Source organism: Apium graveolens, chromosome 4 (genome assembly GCF_009905375.1).
Source record: "Apium graveolens cultivar Ventura chromosome 4, ASM990537v1, whole genome shotgun sequence".
NCBI lineage: Eukaryota > Viridiplantae > Streptophyta > Magnoliopsida > Apiales > Apiaceae > Apium > Apium graveolens.
Genome location: NC_133650.1, coordinates 311,948,766 through 311,974,592, shown reverse-complemented (window position 1 = coordinate 311,974,592; position 25,827 = coordinate 311,948,766). Strand labels below are relative to the sequence as shown.

General features: G+C 33.1%; 3 protein-coding genes across 4 annotated transcripts in view; all 3 read right to left on the bottom strand.

Annotated features, from left to right (window-relative positions):
* LOC141721776 (disease resistance protein Roq1-like) overlaps nt 1-24,653 on the bottom strand; it is a 67,736-nt gene extending 43,083 nt beyond the window's left edge. The window contains exons 1-4 of one of the 2 annotated variants that reach the window (XM_074524875.1): nt 23,654-24,653; nt 22,487-23,558; nt 22,024-22,293; nt 20,164-21,501 (exon numbers count right to left, since the gene is read on the bottom strand). In XM_074524875.1, coding sequence (XP_074380976.1) covers nt 20,164-21,501; nt 22,024-22,293; nt 22,487-23,428 — 2,550 coding nt within the window. In that variant the 5' untranslated portion in view covers nt 23,429-23,558; nt 23,654-24,653. The remainder of the gene's footprint in view (nt 1-20,163; nt 21,502-22,023; nt 22,294-22,486; nt 23,559-23,653) is intronic. The other variant, XM_074524876.1, reaches the window with a different exon arrangement.
* Nucleotides 7,319-14,321, bottom strand: LOC141721772 (TMV resistance protein N-like). Its single transcript, XM_074524863.1, has 5 exons — nt 13,608-14,321; nt 12,419-13,500; nt 11,894-12,172; nt 7,666-8,989; nt 7,319-7,574 (listed from the first exon to the last, which is right to left on the bottom strand). The coding sequence occupies exons 2-4, from the start codon at nt 13,355-13,357 to the stop codon at nt 7,820-7,822; spliced, it is 2,388 nt and encodes a 795-aa protein (XP_074380964.1). The 5' UTR covers nt 13,358-13,500; nt 13,608-14,321; the 3' UTR covers nt 7,319-7,574; nt 7,666-7,819.
* Nucleotides 23,759-24,265, bottom strand: LOC141720154 (toll/interleukin-1 receptor-like protein). The gene has a single exon (XM_074522511.1). It carries the CDS (start codon nt 24,263-24,265, stop codon nt 23,759-23,761), a length of 507 nt encoding a protein of 168 aa, XP_074378612.1.
* Nucleotides 24,654-25,827: the final 1,174 nt, after the last annotated feature.

Below are 25,827 nucleotides of genomic sequence, written 5' to 3'. Positions count from 1 at the left end.
CTTGGATTTCAGTTTATCAAGGTTAAAATTTGGGTTTGTTGCAAATGCTAGGCAACCTACTACTTTGAGGTTAGAGTATTTTGGTTGTTCTCCGAACACGTTTTCATATGGTGTGGTGTTATTGAGAACAGAGCTCGGTATCCTATGCATGAGGTACACAGCTGTTTCAACACTATACCCCCAAAAAAACAACATCAGGTGAGAGTGAAATCTAATTGATCTTGCTATTTCAAGAATGCATCGATGTTTTCGTTCGACACGAGCATTTTGCTGTGGTCGATGAGAACATAATTGTTGGTGGACTATACCGTGAAAAGAACAGAACTCGGTGCATTTTGTATCCAGAAATTTTATTGCATTTTCTGATCGAATGGTTTTGATGGCTTTAGCGAAGTGGGTTTGAATATAGTTGTAAAAGGTTTGAAACACAGATAGAAAATCAGACTTGTATGACAATAAGGTAATCCAAGTGTACCGACTATGATCATCCACTAGAGTGATAAAGTATCTAAAATTTTCTTTAGTGGGTACTTTATAGGTCCCCAGATATCTAGATGAATGAGATCAAAGATTTGAGAAGCATGAGATTCACTCAAGTCAAAGGGCAGTTTGGTGAATTTAGCCATGGGGCAGGTAACACACAACATATCAGATTTGATAGGTTTTGGAATCTCAGGAATAAGATGAAGTTTAGTCATTGGCATGTGACCAAGTCGATGATGCCAAATGTTAACAGGATCTCCATTGTTTGCAAGACAGGCATTAGGAGTTTGTATATTGGACAACCATTTGACAGGATCAGTAGTGTCAACAAGATAATACAGGCCATGTTTGGCCTCTCCCACTGCAATAACATTTTGAGATGCACTATCCAAGATAATACAATGAATAGGTAAGAACTTCACTTCACACTTACAATGCTTAATCAATTTCTGAACCGATAGCAAGTTGTGTTTAAAATTTGGAACACATAAGACATCATTCAAAGACAAAGTGTTTGAGATAGTAACTGTACCCGTATGAGTGATATTGAAAGTGGAGCCAGTGGGAAGATTGATATGTGTGTTTCGAGCAACAGGTACCGGCCTTTTGAGATTGTGCGGGTGTGGTGTCATATGATCGGACGCTCCAGAGACAATGATCCAATCTGTTGAAGGGCTGTGGGCATTGTTGCAGCTCATCATTCCAGAGAAAGGGTCTTAGTCCATTAAGTTTAATACTAGGGTTTTTATAGTCTATATAAGTGATGTAATTCGTCACATTGTTACTAAACAATATCTCGCATTCACCCTACAACCTTCCCTTTGTGTCAGGTTGATGTTTTGCCATCCTGCTGCTTAACTTCTTTAACTGGCTAGTTAACAAGAATTTTCAAAAGTGAGCAAATAAAAGTTCACTACCATAGGCCGTACCGCTAAACAAGTATTGAGTTCGAGCAACATTTGTTCAAGAATTAAACCATGTAATTCTGAAGTTATATGTGCAACACAATTGTCAATATTTGAATATTAATATTCAATATATTTGTTTCTTAGAATGATGGAAAATACATAAGAAATGAATTTGTTTGATATCCAAGGGATCCTGTATCTTTCCACGAGGTCGAATTTTGGCTGCAATATTCATATCCACAAAGAAACAAATAAAGAAACACCAATACACCAATGCAACAGGTGTGTCAATAGAGTTCTTGATAAAGAATTCCCCAAAGAATATGAATGCCACCAACACCAACACACCAATATATATATAGCACAAACACCAGAGATTATCCAAAGAAAATAGAATCATTAGATTTTCAAAATTTCAAAGTATCCAAAGAAAAGAGCAACTCGAATGTGATTCAGGTGGACAAGTACGAGAATATAGATTACCCTTACTAAGGATAGAAGGATATGGATTCAATTTCCAATTGAACTAGTAAGAGTATATTAACAAATCAAAAGTTCTAAAAACACTCATTCAGACAGACAGTTGTTATGTTAAAGCAAATCAAATTTTTTACTTTATGAAAATGAGTACAGTCAAACCAAGGTAACACTTTCAGTTCCAGGAAACAACAAAGTTGCTTCATAAAACAAATTATCACATATCCGGTATAAAAGAAAATAATATACTTAAAAGTATGACCGACATCAAAGATAGAAAAGGTAGAAACTTGCCTGTTTTCTGGATTAGCACGTATAAATAGATGTTCTGATATGCTTTAATGTTTCATTCTTCTACAGCTGATAGATCAAATCACATTCTTAATATACAGAAACTGTGGACCAGAACTCATATTTACAAAGATTCGGACCCATTTACAAGAATTATCACTCCCATCTGTGCCACATTGTTTTCTTATTGGTGCCTATTTGGTTGCAAGTCCTCCACTCCTATGCTACAGATGCCACTTTTCTAATCATATTCAAAAGGATCAAATCTGATTGTTTTCGTAGCATTTTGTTTAAATGTACTCCACCAGCGACTTCTTTCTTTAAGTCGCTACTATCATCTAAGTCATAGTGAGTACTGCTCGAAAAATACATTCATGATCTTCAACTATATCTCTCGAGAATATTGTTCCATATATGTCCCCTCATTTGAACCACTATTAATTCTAATTCGCTAAACTCCTTCAGTTATTAGACCAAGAGACTTCACAAATAAAACCCGGCAAGTGAGTACGAAGGATCCCATTAGTATTCTATTTCATTCCAAAGCATTAGTTGATGCTTCTTATCAAACACTTAACATACATAGTTAAGCATTAGTTATCAAACACTTAACATACAAATTATTTGGTTAGACCAAAATATTTTTAGAAAAAGTTCGGACTGAATCGATTTTTAAATTCTGTCTATTCGGTCTGAATCGAATAGATCATATTTTTTAAAAATTAGGATTGAAATAAACAAAAATAACACAGTTTAATGCAATTTTACTCGGCCCTACAAATAACATATTTTAATTAGTTGTAATATTAAATTACTCTAACAAGATTTATAAAAAGAATGTATATTGTTCCATCATCCATTAAAGAATTTTTGGAAATAATATTTTTGTATTTAATTTTTTCTTATCTTTAGAACTGCGGGATGTATTCAATCCTTATTTTTTTTTTCAAAATTCATTAGTATTCAATTTAAATTTTGATTTTTTTAAAAGAATCATTCAATTTGGATCGTAAAAATTACATTAAATATTCCATCTAGATTTTAAATTATTCACTGAAATCTTGCGGTATTCAATTAGAATTAAAAAAATAATAATCATAAATTAAATATTTAAATGTATGATATATTATGTGTATACAATTATAAGTTTTTTAATTTAAGGTCGGTATTTCATATTTCGTAAACAATTTTAAATGGATAGAAGGTAATAACATATTAAAAAATTGCTATTTACTTATAAATGTAATTAGTTGAAACTATAATTCCTATTCTGGTTTTAACCAAATAGGGAAGATAGATTATATTCGGTAGGATCATTTTATAAATATAATACGAGACATAATCTGAACGAGTAGATAAGTACTTCTATCCGTGATCATATTTTATTTTTGGATGATTTTTTAGCCAAATATAAATCATATATAAAACAACTATGAGTCCTTTATCAGATTTTCGAGTCGAATATAAGCCTAGATATTGGATGGTTCATATCAATTTACGTAGTAGAGAAATTAAAGGCATGTTCATACTTGATTTTAACTCTCTTTTGGTACTTGCCTTTAGGGGTGATCGCGAAGTGAGTGGTGCGGTTATTTCCTCAAACCGTAAACTAAATCGTATATGTGATTTGATTAAATTTCCAAATCGCACCCGCACCGTATAAGCTCATAAACTGCATAAATCACACCATGAAAATGCGGTGCGATGCGGTTTATTTATTCAAAAAAATTAATAGTTACAAACAAATATTATAAATATTAAAGTGGGAATACCTGTTTTCACTAAGGGGGCATTTGTTTAGTGAAAATAGTCATTCCCTTTCCCTTTTTAATTTTAGGTTTACCCCAATTCCATCCAACCCCCGTTAAGTCTTTGTATTCCCTTTCCCTCATTTGTAGGGCTGAACATTCGGTCGGTTCGGTCCAAAACCGGACCGAACCGAATAGACCGAAAAACCGAATAGTCATTTTTTCTCCGAACCGGACCGAAGTTATATTATGGACCGAACCGGACCGAACCGAAATAATTCGGTTCGGTCCGGTTTTGGACCGAATAGACCGAAATTTTTTCAAAAATAAAATTGCATTAAAAATTAAATCACAAATTATAAATTTTAAAATATAATTAAAGTAATGTGATATGTAGAGTTATAATACTCCATAAATATAATTACAAATTAAAAATTTTGATTATAATTTTTAAGATATATGTAAAATATATAATACAAAATTATAGTATTTATGATTTGGTCTATTCGGTCTATTCGGTCCGGACCGAAATATTTGTGAAAAGAACCGAACCGAACCGAATTTTAATTTGGTCTATTCGGTCCGGACCGAATAAACCGAATTTCTGAAAAATTTAGGACCGAACCGAACCGAATTAGCACGGTTCGGTTCGGTTTTTCGGTTTCGGATCGGTTTTACTCAGCCCTACTCATTTGCTTTCTCATTTCAATTATAATTTAAATATTAGATTACAAAAAATAGATCAATATGTCAATTATTTTTTAAAAATAAAAATAAGTTATTATTAGTTTTTATAAATTGAAAATAATTTTGATATAATATATATGTTAATTTATTTAAAAAATTAATTTTGTTATTAAATAATTAATTATATTAGTTTATTATAATGTTAACATATTATATTATTATAAATATAAATAATTTGACTGTATTGAGATTGCTTAATATTAGAAAAATCAAAAATTTATATAATTACGTATGCTTTCATTTCGTTTCCGGATCCGAACTAAATAAGGAAAGCAATTCAGGATCATTTCTTTCCTTTTTTCTTTCACTTTCTCAATTCCATTCATTTTACCTGACACGAATCAAACACCCCCTGATTTTAATAATTCAAATATATCATGCGATCATTTTGAGCATATATTTCAGATAAGTGGTCCTACTTTTATTTAATTTTATATTGTCTAAAGTTTTATGGGTCATGACCTTCGGTTAAATGATAAATTTTTATTGATAACTTCTTTATTCTTATTTTTGTATCAAGGTACAATTTGTTTAAGATTGTATTTCTCGGGCAAAAAAAACAATACGAGTTTTGGATTTTTTTTCATGATGGCTTTGATTTTTATACGGATTAGACAATAAACTGTTAGGTAAATGCTCTCAACCTGTTTGATGATAAGACCACCTGTTTGATTTTTATCCCTCTGGAGAGCACTTGTCTCTTTGGAAATGTGCCTTTAGTTTCTATTCAAAATGTACTTGCACCGTGGAATATACTTTAGCCTCTGTTTTATATAATACAGGAACACAGAGTACTCTGTCGAAGCATTTGTAACAGCAGCTCTTATGCGAAAAACATGGATGATGGTATAAGAACTTATGTTCCAAATTAGACATAAAACTGTTCAATAAATTGACCAAAAGACTTGTCTCAAGTATGATGCCTTGTTCGACAAGAAGACCAAAGAAAAACTGTGGATAATTTATTTGCTGTGGAGAATGCTGCCATGAGGTTGGTCGGAGATGGTTACCTTTATGTATACTCTTTAGTGAAATCAAACGTTAAAACGTGAACACACTGAATTAAGGCTTATATCTACAGTTTTAGTAATAAATCTTAAGCAGCTGTAAGTTATGTAGTATGATGAATGAATATCTAAGCTTTAACTTTGTGGACTGCTCTACTGCTCTTTATATTGTATTTTAATAAATAGTTGTAGAATCGTGACTGAGTTGTTTTTACCAGGGTGATTGATTTTTGTTTCATTTTCTAAGCGACTATGGTCTGGATATCCATTACTAGTCTTGATGGTAGTTCAACTATCTTGTTAAGAATGGTTGCTATTGTATTTGCTACACTTTTATCCCAGATGACCCTTAAAAGCTACTTTCGCAATTGTCAAACAATGTAATTGTGAAGGTCTGGTGACCAGACTCCAGTCTAGTCTTTGATGAGCAAACTCTAGTACATGTTCTGCTCCTAAATTTTTGTACCTTGTATAATTTTGCAGGTTATAAGATCCAGTTTTACAGCCAACATACAAATGAGAGAGCAAAGGCTGCTTAAGTATGAGATTCCAACTCAAGGTTCGTTTGGCTTACCTTAGAAGTTACTTATAATTTAGAAATAAATACGTTCATGCCTAAAGTTTCATTCCAGAACAAAAATTTAAAGATACAAAATACAATAGTTTCTACTCTTTAAAACTGAAATCTGAAAAGAAAATATATCAGAAGAGCAAAAAGAATATAATTCAATTAAAATGAATTTATTACATACTAAAAAAATAAATAAGGTAGAGATAACTGATCTCTAATCCATCTGAGCAACAAAAGAATAGATAAAAGACAACAAAGAACTAGGCAACGTTTCAATTTATCAGGTATCGGAGTGTTTATTAGGTCGCCCAAAACCGAGGGAAAATAGGTGTGGAGAGTGTTTTTTGTATCACATGGGCAGCAAACATCAGTACCTTCACTTCTCCATAAGCAACTTCTCAAACCCCTCCAAGATCATACAATTGTCTTCGAAGTGAAATCTTAATTCTATGTCCACTTCTTATTGAGATTTCATCTCCTCTTATGCATTTTACCACACTATATACTTCACCCCCAATGCCTGAAAATATAGAAATCGAACAGGACCTTGTTGTACCATCTGTTTTATTAGTAACATCAGCTTTCATGCTATAACTGTGATTACTGATACTGCACGTAAAGAAAACCGAGATAGCAAGACCTAAAAAGTTATCTGCCCACAGTCTCGGGATATCAAAAGACACTTTACGCCCACTGCTCTTATATAGAGTTGGCAATTTAGTATACGACACGATAAAACTACACAAGAACGACACAATAAAAATGGATATGTGTTCAGTTTTTTGGTATACGAGCACGAAAGTACACGATACGAAAGAACACGATATCTAAACGGGTACGGATATGTGTTTACCCTTGGATACACGACACGACATGAAAGTACACGAAATAATAAATTTATTAATAAATTTTTAAATATTTATATATTCATTTATGTAAATATACATATTACTTTAATATTATATGTATATATATAAAATTCATATATATTTATAAAAATATATCCAAAAATATACTGTTATATGTAAATATATTTATATTTAATATATATGTAAAATTATATCCAACTATATAATATTTTATATATTTATTAATTAATTAATTTATTTATTTTTATACACGAAATGTACACAAAATGATGAGTTACGGATATGTGTTTACCCTTAAGTACACGAATGCTAAACGGGTCGGATATGTGTTTTCTCTTCACTACATGAAACACGAAAGTACACGACACGAAAGTATATGAACGACACGAATTGCCAGCTCTACTCTTATAGCTGAACCATTCTGCAGTCTTCGGTACCTCAACTTCATATGAAGAGAGGATTTCATCTGTTACCTGCAACATAAAAAGTAGAAGATAGATTTATAGAAGCGTGAAAGTGTATCATGTAGAGGGATACAGGGAGGGATGTGAAACACAAACCAACCTGAAAGAAACTATTTTCCGAACCAACTGATTTCAGCTTGCCAAATTGCAAATCACTCAATTCCCTTAAGATTGACATATCTGATAGATGTTGTAGGCTTCTGCAGTCATATATTGTAAGTGATTGAAGATGAGGAGGAAGTGGTGGAAGTGATTCAAGGCTGAAGTAACGATAAATAACCAAATTCTTTCAACTTTTTCAAGCTGGATAAATCGGGTAGATGTACCAGTGTGAAATGGTCATTTAGGCTTGAGCGTGTGATACCAAGAGGAAGTTCCGGAAACAGTTTTGTACAAATATACAGTGAGAGATATCGTAGGTTGTAAAGCTTAGAGAGACTGAATGGTTTGGTTGAAGATGAACTCTCACTCCCATCAAGACTTAAATCTTTCAAAGAAGAGAAACATAGAATCACAGGCAGCCATAATATAATATCACAATTCAGAGCCAAAGTAACCAACTTTGCATCTTTCACTTCATCAGGCAGATTAATTCTATCAATGTTCTTTTGGAAAATATTTAAGTGAGTAACTGATGTTAGATTCCATACACTACCCGGTAGATCTTTAAGCTTTTCACAGAAAGACAAATCCAATACCCGTAATGTACTCAGTCGTCCAATTGAATCTGGCACCTCTTCGATATCTGTATAAGATGCATTCAACTCTTCCAAACACTGCATCTTCTCCAATTCATTTGGCAATCGCTTCAGCTTTGAACAATATCCCAAGTCCAGTATTTGAAGCAGCTTGAGCTTCCATATGCTATTCGGAAGATTTCGAAGGTTTTTGCAGCCTCTCAAATCCAGTATCTCCAAATTAACGAGGCCTGCGAACGAATCTGGAAGTTGTTCAATTGCACTGAAACTTGCACGAAAAATCCTTAAGCCTACGATATTACCAATTTGTTCTGGTAGCTTTTTAAGCTTCTCGCAACCCTCCAGTTTTAAATGAACCAATTCCTTGAGTTGAGTAATTGAATCTGGCAGTTCCTTAATTGCTGTGTAGCTTGCATCAAGCTCCTCTAACTGTTTCATACCACCCAATGCCTTTGGCAATAGTCTTACATTGCTACAATAGCCCAAATACAAATATCTCAATCTACTTGACTGACCCAGTGTTTCAGCCGATAATTCCACCTTAATGCATTCCTTCAAATCCAAAACCTGCAAACCAGTCAACTCTCTAATTGATGGGTGGACTTTTCGCAAGTTTTCACAATTACGGAAGTATAACTCCGTAACAGATTTTGAATTCCCAAAGTTGGGCGTTGTTTTCAAGTTCAGAGAGTATCCCACATTTAAAATCTTCAGACTAGTGAAAGGCTGTAATACAGAAGACATAGCGGTGAGTATAAAAACGGAAACTGAAAAAAACCCACAAAAAGCCAATAAGGCACACCAAAGAATACCAAACCGTGGGAAAAATCGGAAAAACAGAATTGAAAAGTATAATTAAGGGTTTGGATTTTGTTCCAATTTTTCGTCAAAATCGAACAAACATTAACTGAACCACTATATCATATTTAAATATTATAAACTAGTTTATTAAGCCGCGCTTCGCAGCGATTTATAATATTTTTCTATAACTTTCTGATTTTAAATAAAATAAATATTTTTATTAAAAATAACACTATCAATATGCGGCTCTCTCGTTATTATCTATTAATTAGTAATCAAATTTATAATATTATTCATGATTGATGCAACCTATGTCTTATTCTCATTTCGCTTTATAATAAGAAAAATCTATAACTACTATTTAAATTTATCCAACTAGTACTTATTCTATGAATTAAAAGTCATTTTTTTCATTATATAAAGTTTAGGTAAGTCTGAAAAAATATTAAGATGATAAATGTGACTTGAAATAATGTTTATTACAAATGGTAATATGCCTTTAAGATAAAATTTAGAACTTGAAATTTTCAAAAGAATTAAGACGGTTATTTTCACTTAAAGACAAAGTTTAAAAGAATCTAAATATGATATTGGTAATATGATTTGAATAGAAATATAGGCAAGAATATTAAGATGATAACTATTAAAATGATATTTTTACTTGAATGGAAACTTTAGGAGAATGACAAGATGATAATTTAAGCCAAGTAGAAAATTTAGGAGGTAATCAAGATTTTCTCTATTTATTAAATCAAAACTTTTTAGAAAATTATAAAAAGAGTAATGTTAGGGGTATCAAAATTGGTACCAAAATAGCTACCAAATAATAGAGGACTAATTATGATTTGTGGGCGCATATCTATGCATGATGGACCCTTCATTTTATAAAAATTATTAGCGATCAAATCCCGCCACTTGTCATTTGGTTCCTATTTTGGGACAAATTTTGGGGACCTCTATCATTTCTCTTATAAAAAATAAGCCGCTGAGATTTGAGTAATGTCATCTAAACGCACTTGTCTAAGAACAATCTATAACTACTATCTCAATTTATACAATATTCATTACTTATTTTATAAATTAAAAAGTTTAAAAAACTATTTTTTTTGTTTAAAATTCAGGTAAATTTGAAAAATAATTAAGATAGTAAATTTAAAAGTAAAAAAACTTATTTTTATTGTTTAAAGTTCAGGTAAGTCTGAAAAAATATTAAGATGGTAAGTTTGACTTGAAAGAAATGTTTATTTAAATGGTTATACGAGTTTAAAAGAAATTTGAGGACTTGAAATTTCGAATAATATTAAGATGCTAATTTTAACTTGAAGAGAAAGTTTTGTAATATGACTTCAAGAGAAATTTTGGAACTTGAAATTTAGGAAAATATTAAGATGGTAACTATTAATATAATAGTATGACCTGAAGAGAAATTTTAGGAGAATATTAAGATAATAATTTGAGTCAAAGTAGTAAATTTAGGAGAATATAAGGTGATTAATATTTCCTCCATTTATTAATTCAAAATTTTGAGAAAATTAGAAAAATAGGTCAAGATGATTTGAGGGCATCACCGAAACGCCATGTCGTCTCCTTTGTATAACAGTCTAAACTGATTACTAGCCTATATCCCGTGCGGTTGTATTGAAATATGTTATTATCAATTTTTATTTTAAAAAATTTCAATTAAATTTGTTAAAAAGAGTTAGTATGTCTGAAATAAGTAAACACGGATACTTTTTTTATTTAAAATAATATATAATAATTATGCACGTATATATAGGTAATTTTTTTAAAAAACAATTAGAACTATGAAATTTTATTTTAAAATAAATAAGTTAAAAAGGCTAAGTAAATAGATTCCTAAAAATATCGGTCCGGTCAAGTAAATAGGTCATGGGTGTTGTACCAAAATACCCACTTTTAGGGTTCATTTGCCCAAAGTACCTGAAGGCAGGATGTTCTGTGCAAAACACCCACGGAATACGCAACCAGGAGACACGCATTCAGTTTTTCAAAAAATTATAATAAACACCGCACTACTAAAATGCGTATTCATTTTTACCCTGTAGTGAATGTGTATCCCTTTAACAAATAAAATGGAAGACGCATGTACAACATGCATGTTTTGTGTAAATATTCAAAAAAAAAGGAATATGTGTGTCCATGCGTATATAACGGGTATTTTTAACACTTTTTCACGCCTTTAGGCATTTTGGGCGGTTAGACCACAAAAATGAGGTATTTTGGTCATCCTTTCGTGTGTCATGTGTTTCAGTTATAATATTTTAATTTAGAATGACCAAGGTTGTTGGTTGTATTCGAACATTAGACTATGCTATATAATAGCTTTAAATAGTATATATAATAGTTATCATCAATTTCATTTAAAAAATTCTAAAGGTTAGTAGTTGAATGACCAAAAATATTATATGTATATATATATATATTGTAATTATAAGTTTGAAATAATTGGTTTTAGTATATATTACATTTAAATTTACTTTATATTAATATATAAATATATAATGTATCTCCATTATTAGTTTAAAGTCATAATTTTTAATTTTTTGTAAAGAATTTTTTTTTCCTTTATTTTAATTAGCTCATGCATTGGTTTGGTAACGATTAAAAAAATAAAATTACACCAAACAACATCAGCCACATATTTTAATACATGATTATATTGTTCTTAAAAAATATATTAAAAATTTCCACATATTATGTTATATATTATTGTTTAGAATAAAATAAATAACAAAATATTTTATTATAATATTAATTGGACAAAATATGGGTACATATTTTTTAAGAGCTGTGAATTTTGATACATACCCTGGGATCATCCCACAACATCTTGAAATTGCTAGATGGCATATGAAAGGAGATCAATTTTTGTGGCCGAAAACTCGAAGGTAATTGTGTCCACATACAATTACTCCAATAAATGCACCTCAATTCTTGTAATGAATTTTCAAAATGCCCTTTGATGTTGTGAGCATTGAATAATTCAAGTAATCTCAAATTGGGCATCCTTTCAAATAATTGAGAATCAATTTGTCTTTTGTCATATTGAGTTAGATCTAAAATAAGACCTTCAATTTTATGTAATTCCTGCAAACACAAAAAAAGGTAAAATAAGTATAGTTTGTTTATACACAAGCGTAATAACAGTCATCTAATCGGAGTATAACATGGAATTTTTTTGAAAAAAATTAATTAAAAAAGCAACGGTATAACTTTCCAATTTAGTGATAGTTTACTAATTTTAAATACGTAAAGCCATTAACTTTTTCCTGATACCAATTCTACTTATAAGGATAACTAATATTATATACTCAAAGTAGGGGTTTTAGTTACCTCTTGATTTTTCGAATATTCCCATCCCTTTTCTCGCAAGAATAAGCGTGTGCTCTTGGAAATTTTACATCCCATGTCGTGTATAAGATCGTGCATCTGAAACATATTGTTCTCATCAATCGTAATTAGACATCTATCCAACAGAACTTGTATTCCATCTTCTGGAAAGTAATCACATGATTGGAATATGTAAAAAGCATCATTTTTGTACTTTCCGACAAAAAAGAATGCAATATCTAGAAATATTGATTTCACAGTATCATCATTCAACTCATTGTAGCTCAGTTGAAGAATTTCCATTATCCCGTTCTCTAGAATTTTTCTAACTTTCTCAAGTTTGGCTTTCCAGAATACCTCATCTTGAGTTCTACCTCGCAGAGAAGAACCCAACACTTTCAGAGCTAATGGAAGACATCCGGCATAAGTTACGAAGCTTTTTGAGAGATTTTCTAAATTGGCAGGCGGTGTTACTTTTCCGAAGGAATGATAATTGAAAAGCTTCAAAGAATCCACTTCTCCCAATTCATCCACCATGTATATATCTACATGTACTTGGTTTAATTGATTCAGCAGGTTTACATCTCTAGTAGTAACAACAATTCTACTTCCAACTGAAAACAAGCTGAAATACCTTGCTAGAAATTCTGAACAACTTGATTGGTCCAGATTATCCAGAACAACTAGTGCTTTCTTGGAAAAGAGAATTTGTCCCAGTTGTCTAATTCCACTATCAACATCAGGAACCTTACAATCCTTCCTACGAAGAAGCGAAGCCAATAGTTGCTGAAGGAAGTAGAGGACTACCTCCTTGTGAGTATTTTTTGACATTTTCGATACAGCAGCAACAATCAAAATTGGTATGATATTTGTTGTAGAAAGCTTTGGCAGTAGTAGTTTTACCGATTCCTCCCATACCACAGAGCCCAATAACACGTACATCACTTGATTCTATCTGAAGTTTCTGATATATTCTTTTAACAACAGAGTCCATCCCAAATAGTTCTTCTCCAAGGTATAAGACCTTTGTAGATACTTGTGGCACGATGTTGTCTACAATCTTTTGGATAGTTTCTGCTTCATTCCTGTAATTAAAAATATTGAAATGTAATGTGTTCATATATCATATATGTGTTATTGCCCTACCCATTCATTATGCCAATATGCCGAAGAATAAGATAAAGGGACATACTCATTTGCTTCTTTTTTAAGATGGTATCCTGATAGCGCCGCGATTTGAGCAAGAGCTGATTTCCACTCGTCTATCATCTCAGGAGAGTAACGCTTCGTCTGATAATGATAATCAAGTGCGTCTCCAAAACTCCCTTTTCGGTGACGGACATCTGATGGATCAACATAGTAAAAGACGGGAATAACCTGATTATCAGTTTCCTTGCAACTAAGAATATCGGCTAGCTCTTTAAGGCACCATGTTGAACGAGCATAGTTCTTGGAAATAATGACAACAAACATCTTTGAACCTTTTACTCCATCCAGTAGCCCGGATGAAATTTCTTGACCCTTTCTAAGAGCAGGATCGTCTCGGAAGGTTACAATTCCAGCTTGATCCAAAGCGTAGTAAAGATGCGATGTAAAGTTTTTGCGAGTGTCTTTACCGTAAAAGCTCAAGAATACATCCCAGGCGATAGGTGGAGATGACGAAGAAGAGGAAATGGCAGTTATTTCAAGATTAGGAGTGGAATCCATGGAAGAAAATTAACTTCAAAATTGAAGAATTGGTCGATTGATTTCTGTAGTTTTAAAGCAGTGTGGGAATAAACTCAGTCAATGATTTTAAGCAGAAATTCGTAGTAAATTTGAATAATTTTCTGTATGGTGGAATGGTTGTTAGGATGGTTCCACTAGTGAAAATTATATGTTTGGAAGCTAGTGTTTAATATTTAAATATTATGGGTTTTGGATTTTGTAGGACGGTGACTTTGATTTTGATGCAGAATAGACATTAAACTATTACAATGACTTTGGAGACATGTGTTTGGTAACATGCTCCCACACTGTTTGATAATGAAATTCAAAGAAAAACAGCCCAGCATTTATTAGTAAATAGTAAACTGTTAGTATAGTGTCACACACCAGTAGTCGAATTTTTGACAGGAAACAAAAGCTTAACCACTGTGTCAACACTTTATTGGCTAACCATTTATTTCTTAATAATAATCAATAATCTTTAATTACCTGAACAAACTATATGTCACTGGTGATCAATTAGAGTTTGTTCCTGTTGATCAATTAATGTTCATTGACATCTAAAATCATGTCCATTCAAAGTTAAGCTTCATCTCATGTTAAACTTTTTTTTCTGTTCTTCTGTTAAACGTTATTTTTCGGAAGATGGGGATTTTTTTGACATTTTGGAAAAAAGCAACATACCTAATTTAACATAGTGGATTAGTAACTATACGGCTCATTGCTGTTTAGCGACACTCATGCTTTTAATTTAACATCTAAGTTAACTTGTAGGATGTGCTGTAAGATTAGCTGATACCTATTTGTTATATTCTACCACGACAGGTATTCACTATTTACCAACTAAAGAATTATGCATAGTCGTCGTGCTGACGTTCTTCTGTGGATTTGATGTGCCTGTACTTCTGCCAGTCCTATTGTTTATTGGATTCTTGTTTTCATCTCAACAATGGAGAGAGAGAGACAGATAAGGCACATTACTAAATACAGATAAGTCCCATTCACCTTTGCAAAGCAGGTAAATCTAACATCTATACTCATATACTTTCTATAAGCTTCCTTGACAAATCTATATGATTATCCTTATGTAATGGTTAATGACTAAGCTCGTGTATTTTTCTTTTTTACCAGCGTTACACTAAGAAAAAAGCAGCTTTTAATATGGCACCAATACTGTAATTTGGCCTTGAGGGTTCAGGAAACTAAAATGCAGGCAGATCATATACACAGAAGTACATTTATAATGTATTGAAATGTCGAATCCATAAGGTATAAACATAATTTCCCTTTCAACACTGGGAAAGAATAGAAGCATCAAGTGGCTAAGGAAAAATCTTAATTTGACATTTTACAGGATATATTTTCTTGCTGGCATTTGTTGCTTTCTTCACTTTCTTATTCACACACACACACACAGTAACCCTGTAGTTATATTATCTATGCAAGAAGGAATGCAGCACTGTAGTTATAAATTTGTGCAACATTGAAAAGTCAGTCAACGTTTCTTTGTTTGGCCCTGGACGAAAACGCGTGGGGTTTACTACTTTTCTATGTTCTTGTATAAGTATTCATCTGTTTCAATGACATGTAGGGCATCGATCTGAAAATTAATTTTCCAGCACCAGCACCATGGACGAAAATGCAGAGAACTTTCTGACTTCTTACCATGCATGATTATTTTATAATTTAGAGAGAAATAATAAATATCTATGATATACAGCTTATATAAAGATCTTTTGGGAGAAATAATAAATTAAATTTTATTTTATAAATTATAGTGAATTGTTGCCGAGAACAATTCACTATAACTTCGGAGCATAATTCTCTTATGTCCACGCTAGATCTTATGCTAGCAAGTCCGAAAAATGACTTATATGATATCCTAAATTAAAATTTAGGGTAATGGACAAAAAACATAGCTCCAATAATGTGTCAAATGTCCCTTAAAATACTATGACACATCTCAAATAACCTAATTTTTAGGCTATTTTAGTGAAACTCTGTTTCACCTATAATAATAAAAAGGGAGGAGGTGGTCGATCTTGTGTGACGGTTCTTTGTAACAAGGGACATGGTTCAGGGGCTGAACGAGACGAACGTTGTGTTGATCCCAAAAAAGAAAAATCCTACTGTAGTTGGTGATCTTAGGCCGATTTCATTGTGCAACGTATTGGCTAAGATTATCACCAAAGTGATTGCTAATAGGATGAAAGTGTTAGTTGTTCGTGTTTAGGATGATAAGATCTTTCAACAACAAAATGCAGAAACAACAGAATGGAAGCAACCGAGATTCAAGCATTGCAGTTTGCTCAGATATTTCAGAGTTAGGGCTTTATGTGTATCATGTTTGACTGGATAAATATCTCTTTAACTTATCTCAAACAAACCCTATCTTATAAACCAAGTTTGAATTATTCAAATCCTATCTTTTACTTGGTTTATCTTTTTCAAACAACTAACAGATTAGTTTCTCAAGTATTCATTCAAATATTTTCAAACAAACTTGTATTCAAATCTTATCTATCTTGTCCTTTGTTTGAAAATAAATTTGTTAGAACTTTGTCTATAAATACAACTCATTATTTCAGATTTGTGGCTAATGCTGTCACGTCAATTCTTCATCATCTGAAAACTCCTTCTTGTTCTCTATATACCCGAGATACATATCCAGTAAACAAGAAGTCTAGTTTGAGTTGTAAACTTTCATATTATATTCTTGTATCTGAAAGGTGTATTATATCACTTGTACCGGGTTGTGGGAGTTTGATTACAACAGGAAGGCCAAGTAGCTTTGTGCTAGGTAGCTGTGTGCTAGGGAAATGTTTCTTTCAAGTGGGCCAAGTTTGTAATCAAGGAAAGTTTGTAAGTACTTTGTTTTAAGTGGATATAATACATTCTCTATGCTAGTTGGCATTGAGACTTGGATGTAGGCCATAGACTAGGTGTAGGGGCCGAACCAAGTGAAAACTTCTGGTGTTTTTATTTTTCAGTTTTCAACATTCTGCATTTTATTACTGTTATTTACTTTCTGCAGTTAATTGAGACTGTCCCATTCATTGTCTCATTTGTAAAGGGACTGTCCCATTTGCATAAGAGACTGTCCCATTTGCGTTGGCAGTTAGAATATTATATTATCTATCGAGCCATCGAGTTTCAGAAAAGAATGCTTGATAGTGTGGTGGCGGAAAACCAAAGTGCTTTTATCCCAGGACGGTTGATAACGGATAATATAATGATTTCGTTTGAAATTATGCACTACTTGAAAAGAAAACGTAGAGGTAAGGAGGGATATATGGCTCTGAAATTGGATATGTCAAAGGCCTATGATCGTGTCGAGTGGGATTATTTAAAGGCGATGCTACTTAAACTGGGATTCAATAGCTGGTGGGTTCACTTGGTGCTGCAATGTGTATCTACAGTGACGTACACAATAACACATGGTAATCAAGAGATGGGGTCAATTGTTCCTACTCGAGGTATTCGCCAGGGAGATCCGATTTTCCCTTGTTTATTATATGTGCGGAAGGCCTTTCATCTGTTATTCGAAGGTATGAAATGCTTAAACAGATTCAAGGTATCCAAATTTGCAGACAGGCTCCTCGTATTTCCCATATGTTATTTGCAGATGATGTTTATTTTTATCAAGTTCTGGACCTGTTGAATGAGTTTGAGATTGCATCAGGACAGAAAGTAAATTTGTTGAAATCATCGGTATTGTTTAGTACAAATGTCATTCCTGATAATAGGGATCATATTTGTCAAATTCTGCAAATGGTTGAAGCCGGTGATAGGAGTATGTATCTGGGTTTGCCAAATGTGCTGGGAAGAAATAAGGTGTCAGTTTTGAATTTTCTGAAAGATAAGGTAAGCAAATGCATTCAAAGTTGGGATGGTCGATTGGTTTCACAGGCAGGAAAGGAGATTCTTATCAAGTCAGTTGCACAAACTATTCCTAGCTACGCTATGAACGTGTTTCTATTGCCACTGGAGTTAACGAAGGATATTGAAAGAAGATTAACTAAGTACTGGTGGAACTCGAATCCTAAAAAAGACAGAGCTATTCATTGGATGGGTTGGGACCGGTTAAGTTGTCATAAATCTTCAGGAGGGTCTGGGGTTTAAAATTTTTAGGGATTTTAATATAGCTTTACTTGGAAAACAGGGTTGGAGGTTCATTTCGCGTCCAGAAAGCTTGGTTGCTAAGGTGTTTAAGGCAAAGTACTTCCTTAAGGTTTCATTTCTTGAAGCTGAGAGAGGCAATAACTCCAGCTACATTTGGAGAAGTGTGTGGGAGGCTAAATCAGTGTTGTTGGCTGGTCTTAAATGGTCGGTTGGATCTGGAGTTAACATTAAAATTTCTGGTCAACCATGGCTAGGCGATGACACGAACCCTTATATTACAACAGACTCGGGAATGTTGGAGCAGCATAGAGTATCAAATCTGTTTTGTAATGATAAGAGGGAGTGGGATATAGATCTAATCAGGGACATGTTTGATCCTTGTGATCAAGGGCGTATATTGAGTACAAAAATTAATACAGACAGTGAGGAAGATCAGTTGTACTGGTGTAAGGAGAATTCACGAATGTATACTGTCCACAAAAATTAATACAGACAGTGAGGAAGATCAGTTGTACTGGTGTAAGGAGAATTCAGGAATGTATACTGTCCGCAGTGCTTATAGACTTTTACAGATGCAAAAAGGTCTATGACAAAACAGTGATAGTAGCAGCCTGTGGGGAAAGATATGGCAAGTCAAAGCACCAACAAAGATTCTTAATTTCTTATGGAGGGCGTTGTCTAATTGCCTACCTACAAGAAGTCAGTTGGTTTAGAAATTCGTCCCGATTCTGAATGTTTGCCCTTTCTGTAATGCTGAAGAGGAAACAGTGATGCATGTTTTGGTGACATGTCCAATACCAAGACAATGCTGGCTGAGTATTCTGCCGGGTGTCCAAACAGACAGTGGAGGGGAGTTTTCAGCATGGTTGGAGGGAGTTTTTCAACATAGTCTAAAGTTCAAAAGAGCGGAGATAGCAACAATAGGGTATTTCCACTTGCAGAACTTACCAATATTCAAATCACTCAATTCCTTCAACGTTGACATATCTGATAGATGTTGTAGGCTTGTTGCATCCGGTCAAACCCAATACCCTTAACCTACTCAGAGATCCAATTGAATATGGCACGTCTTCAATTGCTGTATAAGATGCATGCATGCAACTCTTCCAGACATTGCATCTTCTCCAATTTATTAGGCAATCGCTCCAGCTTAAAAGCCCAGAGAGATATAGGCAACCTGTCAATTTATCATCTCTACCTTCAGGGAGAAAATCTGGGAAAGTTTCGTCAAGTTGTTGAGAGCAGAGGGGAAATCAGGGGTGGAGAGTGTTCTTCTTATCACATGGCCACCCAACAGCTCTGCCTTCACTCCTCTATCAAGAACTTCTATGGCTCCATTAAGATTATATGTTTGCCATATAATTTGGCAATACCTTGGCAAGCTCTATTGGAGATGCTCTAAGAGTATCCCAGGGTTGGTGGCACCAGTGGCGGATCCAACTCCGAATATAAGGGGGGTCAGAATTTTTTTTTTTGACGAGTTCAAGCCGAACATTTGGCATGTTCTGCTCGAGTTCGGCTCGAAATAAGCTCGAGCTCGCCTAAAAAAAATTAAAAAATATGATCTTATATATTAGATTATTGAGAATATTTTCGGCTAAAAAGACTCTCTTAATTGTTGCAGTTGCAACCGTTAGAATCACTAGCAATTTTACCAACATATAAACTCAAGGATATTCAATATCTTTGTGTAAGGCTGTAATACGATCCGGGCGAGCTCGAGCTCGCCCGCTCAAACTCGTTTTACTGGGTTCGGCTCGGCTTGTTTCATAAACGAGCTCAAATCCGGGTAAAGGTCTGGCTCAACTCGACTCGTGAAATTAAACGAGCCGAATTCGGGTAACGTTTTAGGCTCGATTTAGTGTAAAATTGAACGAGTCGGCTCGATTTACAAGGAGGGGGTTCAGACAGAAACCAACCTGAAGGAAACTCAAAACAGCTGGTTTCGGAATGTTTAATATACCAAATCTCAAATCACTAAATTCCTTCAGCATTGACATGTCTGATAGATGCTGGAGGCTTATGCAATTATAAATTTTAAGTGATTGAAGATTAGGAGGAAGTGATGAAAGTGATTTAAGGCCGATGAAACTCTCTATCACCAACGTATTCAACCTTTTCAAGCTTGATAAATCTGGCAGATGTACTAGTCTTTCATGCCCACTTAGGCGTAAGAGTGATATATTAAGAGGAAGATCCGGAAGCGATGACCCGAAATTTGTACAGTTATACAATTGTAGAACCTCTAGGTTGTGAAGCATAAAGAGACTGAATGGTTCGGTTGAAGATAAACTCTCATCCCCAGCAGAAAGAACTAAACTTTTCAAACAAGAGAAACTTGAAATCAGAGGCAGCCATACTCTTACATCACACTTCAGAGACAAATATACCAACTTTGTATTGTTCACTGTAGTAGGCAGATTAATTCTACCGATGTCCTGTTGGAAAATATATAATACAGTAAGTGATGGAAGATTCCATACACTATCTGGCAGATTTTTAAGCTTGTTGCAGAGAGACAAATACAATATTTTTAACCTACTCAGTTGTCCTATTGAATCTGGTACTTCTTCGATGGCTGTTCCGGTTGCAGCCAGCTTTTCTAAAAATTGCATCTTCTCCAATTTATCAGGCAATCGCTTCAGCTTTGAACACAGATTCAGATTTAGTACTTGAAGCAACTTGAGCTTCCATAAGCTATTTGGAAGGTATCTAAGATTTTTGCAGCCACTCAAATCCAGTTTCTCCAAATTAATGAGATCTCCAAACGAATCTGGAAGTTGTTCGATTGCAGTACCACTTGCATGAAATGTCCTTAAGCCTTCCATATTCCCAATCTGCTCTGGTAGCTTTCTAAGCTTCTTGCAACCATCCAATTTCAAATAAAGCAATTTCTTGAGTTGAGTAATTGAATCTGGCAGTTCCTCGATTGCGGTGTAACTTGCATCAAGCTTCTTCAACAATTTCATACCACCCAATTTCTTTGGCAATTGTCTTAAGTTGCTACAATAACCCAAATACAAAAAGCCCAAAGCACTTGACTGACCCAGTGTTTCAGACGAAACTTTCACGTTAATGCATTCCGTCAAATCCAAAACATACAAACCAGTCAACTCTCTAATTGACGGGTGGACTTTTAGCAAGCTCTCACAACCACGAAAGAATAACCTCTCAATAGACTTTGAATTTTCAAAGTTGGGAGTTGTTTTCAACTTCACAGAGTAACGGACATTTATCATCTTCAGACTTCTGAAAGGCTGTTTTAGATAATACAAAAGACAAATATATAAATATTAATTCACAGTTACATTGCCCTTAAAATTATGTTAGTAAAAAACAAGTAAATTTTGCTAGTTCTCACTAACAAATTTCTACATATTGTGTTATATCCTGTAGTTTAGGATAAAATATATAAAAATACACATAAATAATTGAACAAAATATGTATAAATACTATTTTTATAAAAGTATACATACCATGGCATCATCCCACAACATCTTCAAATTGCTATGTGGCATAAAAGAATAATCTCTCAATAGATTTTGAATTTTCAAAGTTGGGAGTTGTTTTCAACTTCAATTCGACATTTATCACATTCAAACTGGTGAAAGACCGTTTAAAAGAATACAAAAGTCAAAAAATAAATTCTTATATATTACTAAATATTTTATATTTTAGGATAAAAATAAGTAACAATATATATTATTTTAATATTAAATGAACAAAATATGAATAAATCAAATTTCTATAAAAGTAGTGAACAAATTTAATTTCATACCATTGCATCATCCCATAACATCTTGAAATTGCTATGTTGCATAATCATGGATACCAACTTTTGTGGTCGAAAACTCGAAGGCAACCGTGTCCACGTACAATAATTCCAATAGATACACCTTAATTCTTGAAATGAATTTTTAAAATGCCCTTTGATGCCATCAACATTACGTATTTCAAGTAATCTCAATTTGGGTAGTTTCTCAAATATTTGGGAATTGATTTGTTTTTCCGTTGATTGAGTTAGATCTAAGACGAGACCTTCAATATCCTGCAAACACAAAAAATAAGTAGGATAAGTATAGTTTGTCTTTATACGGGACAAAAATGGTCATCTAATTACAATTCAGTATTTTGAAAAAAAAATTAAAATTAGTTCATAACTTTTTAATTTGATGATCGTTTATTAATTTTATAGACTTAAAGCTACTCATATTTTACAAATCTATATGGGTTTAAGATACCTTCCAATTCTGCAAATACTCCCCTGCATTTTCTTGCAAGAATAAGTGTTTGCCCTTTGAAACTTCCCTTCCCATATCTTGGATAAGATCATGCATCCCAAGTACACCGTATCTATCAATCGTAAGTAGACATCTTTCCAATAGTTCCTGTTCTGGAGAGTAATCACAAGATTTAAGTACGATATCAGCCTCATATTTGAACTTTCCAACAAAGAAGAATGCAATATCGCGAAATATTGATTTTGCGTTCTCATCCAACTCCTTGTAGCTCAGTTGAAGAAATTCCATTATCTCTGGATTTTTTTTAACTTCCTCAAGTTTGGCTTTCCAGAATACCTCCTTGGTTCTACCTCGCAAAGAAGAACCCAACACTTTGAGAGCTAGCGGAACACCTCGGGCATAAGTTACAAAGCCAACTGAGAGCTCTCTTAAACTTGCGGGCGGTGTTACTTCTCCGAACGCGTGATAATTAAAGAGCTTCAAAGAATCATCTTGTTCCAATTCATTCACCATGTATAGCCCTACATGTTTTAAATCAGTTTTTAACTGATTTCGCAGGTGTACATTTCTTGACGTAAAAACAATTCTACTTCCTGCTGAAAACAAATTGCAGTGCTTTGCTAGAAATTCTGAGTAGCTTGATTGGTCCAAATCATCGAGAACTATGAGTGTTCTCTTGAAACGGAGGATTCGTTTCAATTGTCTAATTCCACTGTCAACATCAGTGACCTTATAATCCTTGAGTTTGAGAAGCACAGTCAGTAGTTGCTCAATTAAGGGAAGCAGAGGACTACCTCCGAGTGAATATTGTTTGACATTTTCAATAAAGCAGCAAATATCAAAATTGGGATGATATTTGTTGTAGAAAGCTTTGGCAGTAGTAGTTTTGCCAATTCCGCCCATCCCACAGATCCCAATGGCACATACATCATCTGATTCCATCCGCAGGTTCTGATATATTTCTTCTACAGCAGAATCTATCCCAAATAGTTCTTCTCCAACGTGTACGACCTTTGTAGATACTTATCGTGCGATGTTCTCTACAATGCTCTGAATAGTTTCTGATTCACTTCTGTTTGTAATATAGAAGACAGACTTATAGTCAGATAGCAATGTCATGATAGATTATTATTCTAATATGTGGAAGAATAAGATAAAGAGACATACTCATTTGCGTGCTTTTTAAGATGGTATCCTGATCGCTCCGCAATTTAAGCAAGAGCTGATTTCCACTTGTTTATCATGTCAGGAGAGTAACGATTCTCGTGATATTCAAGAGCGTCGCCGAAACTCCCTTTCTGGTGGCGCACATCGGATGGGATCCACGTAGTAAAAAACAGGAACAACCTGATGTTCTGCTTTCTTGCAACCAAGAATCTCTACGAGCTCATTGAGGCACCAACTTGAACGAGCATAGTTGTCAGAGATAACTACAACAAACATCTTAGAATCTCTAATAGCATCGAGTAGCCCGGATGAAATTTGTTGGCCCTTTTCAAGAGCAGGATCATCTCTAAAGGTTAAAATTCCGGCTTGATCCAAAGCAGAGTAAAGATGTGAAATAAAGTTTTTGCGAGTGTCGTTACCGTAAAAGCTCAAGAACACGTCCCAGGTGATAGGTTGAGAACGAAAAGAAGACAAAGAAGCAGCAGCTACTTCAAGATTACTCGTGGAAGTCATCGAAAAATTGCAAAGAAGACGAATACCAGTTGCTATGAAATGGTTTGGTTGTAGTTTTCTTTGTTGGACAATGATACGAAAATGCAGCAAAACTACCATCCTATTATTGATATTTATATTTTAATCAAGTTTCAACTACTGATCTATATACTACACTATACTAGTATTATTAACTACTAAGATCATGTAGATGTCAAAACGCGTTATATGAAGCTAGGTAACTTTCAAGTAATCTATTGACTGAAATAAAACTTAAAACTAAATTATTAAACAAATGTAAACTTACTGGGATAGTTGAGAAATCAACGCTTTCTTTTTTGTTACCTTGCTTTTGTGCATATCCCGCTTTGTTTGCATCTTTGCTTGTGTGTTCCTTTTTGAAAGAGATGTGATGATCCTAAACTGTTTGATAAAAAGACCCACAGAAGAATAGTTGTGCAAATTGCAACTCTCCGTAATTAGCAAGTCAACGGTGGTGTACTCCCTCTGTTCACTAAAAATTAGCTTGAAAAAATGTTAAAAATAACAATTATCTTGAAAAAATGTTAAAAATAACAATTTTTTAATATAAATGGTTGAAAATACCCATTCTGGACGTGGATGGCTGAAAATACCAATTTGAATAGGCATTTGCCATTTGGGTATCCTGTTTTGTACTAGATACGCATTTGCCAAATAGGTATCCTATTTTTATTTTTTTTAAGATCTCAATGGTAATACCCAAATTACAAATGCGTATCTCTAGTAATTTTCTTAGATACCCAATTCTCAAATGCGTATTACACTTATCCAATTACAAAATGCGTAATAAAAACGGTATTTTCAGCCATGTGTTCTAAAAATTGGTATTTTCAGCCATTCCATCCCAACAATGGGTATTTTTAAACATCAACCATCTAGCTTTATAGTACCATGTAACGTAAGGGAAATTTTTAATATATTTGTTATATATTTATTTTATATTTATATCTTTTGTTTTCAATTTTTATTTTAACTATATAAATTTTTCGTTACACAAATATTTTTTGTTATAAATGTTGTTATATACAAATTTTTATACAAATTTTTATATTTTTCAATATTATTATTTCAATTTGTTAAATTGTTCTCAACTTTTATACAAATTTTTAGTTACATTTCTATTTACATAAAATTTGATTATGTGTTATTTGTTTTAATTGTATTATTATCCCAATTTTCATAAACATATAAAAAAAGTCATATAATTTATATTGTTGTAACTTTATATATTCCATATTTAATATAAATAGTGTTATTATTTCAGTTTGTGAAATTGTTTGTCAACTTTTATATAAACTTCTAGTTGCATTTTTATTACATGAAATTTGATTATGTGCTATTTCTTTTACTTATATTATTATCCCAATTTCCATACACATATAAAAATAAAGTCATATAAGGTATTGTTGTAACTTTTATGTATTTCAAATGGTGTTCTTTTTTTCAATTTTATTAATTTTAATAAAAATTTATTTCTTTATTATTTTTTCTCTATAAACAAATATTAAAAAACACTTTTATCCAAATTATAACTTTTATCTAATTTGTTATATATTATAATTTTCTGTATAAACTAATAACCTACATTATACATATTACGGTATTAGTTTTGTATTTTCAAAAAAGTGTTAACAAACTTA

Coding starts and splice junctions, on each gene's coding strand:
- LOC141720154 (XM_074522511.1), bottom strand. CDS start 24,265: ATGGTAGTTTTGCTGCATTTTCGTATCATTGTCCAACAAAGAAAACTA.
- LOC141721772 (XM_074524863.1), bottom strand. CDS start 13,357: ATGTACGTGTTATTGGGCTCTGTGGTATGGGAGGAATCGGTAAAACTA. Junction 12,173..12,418: donor AATATTCGAAAAATCAAGAG/GTAACTAAAACC, acceptor TTGTGTTTGCAG/GAATTACATAAAATTGAAGG. Junction 8,990..11,893: donor TGTTGTGGGATGATCCCAGG/GTATGTATCAAA, acceptor TCTGTATTACAG/CCTTTCACTAGTCTGAAGAT.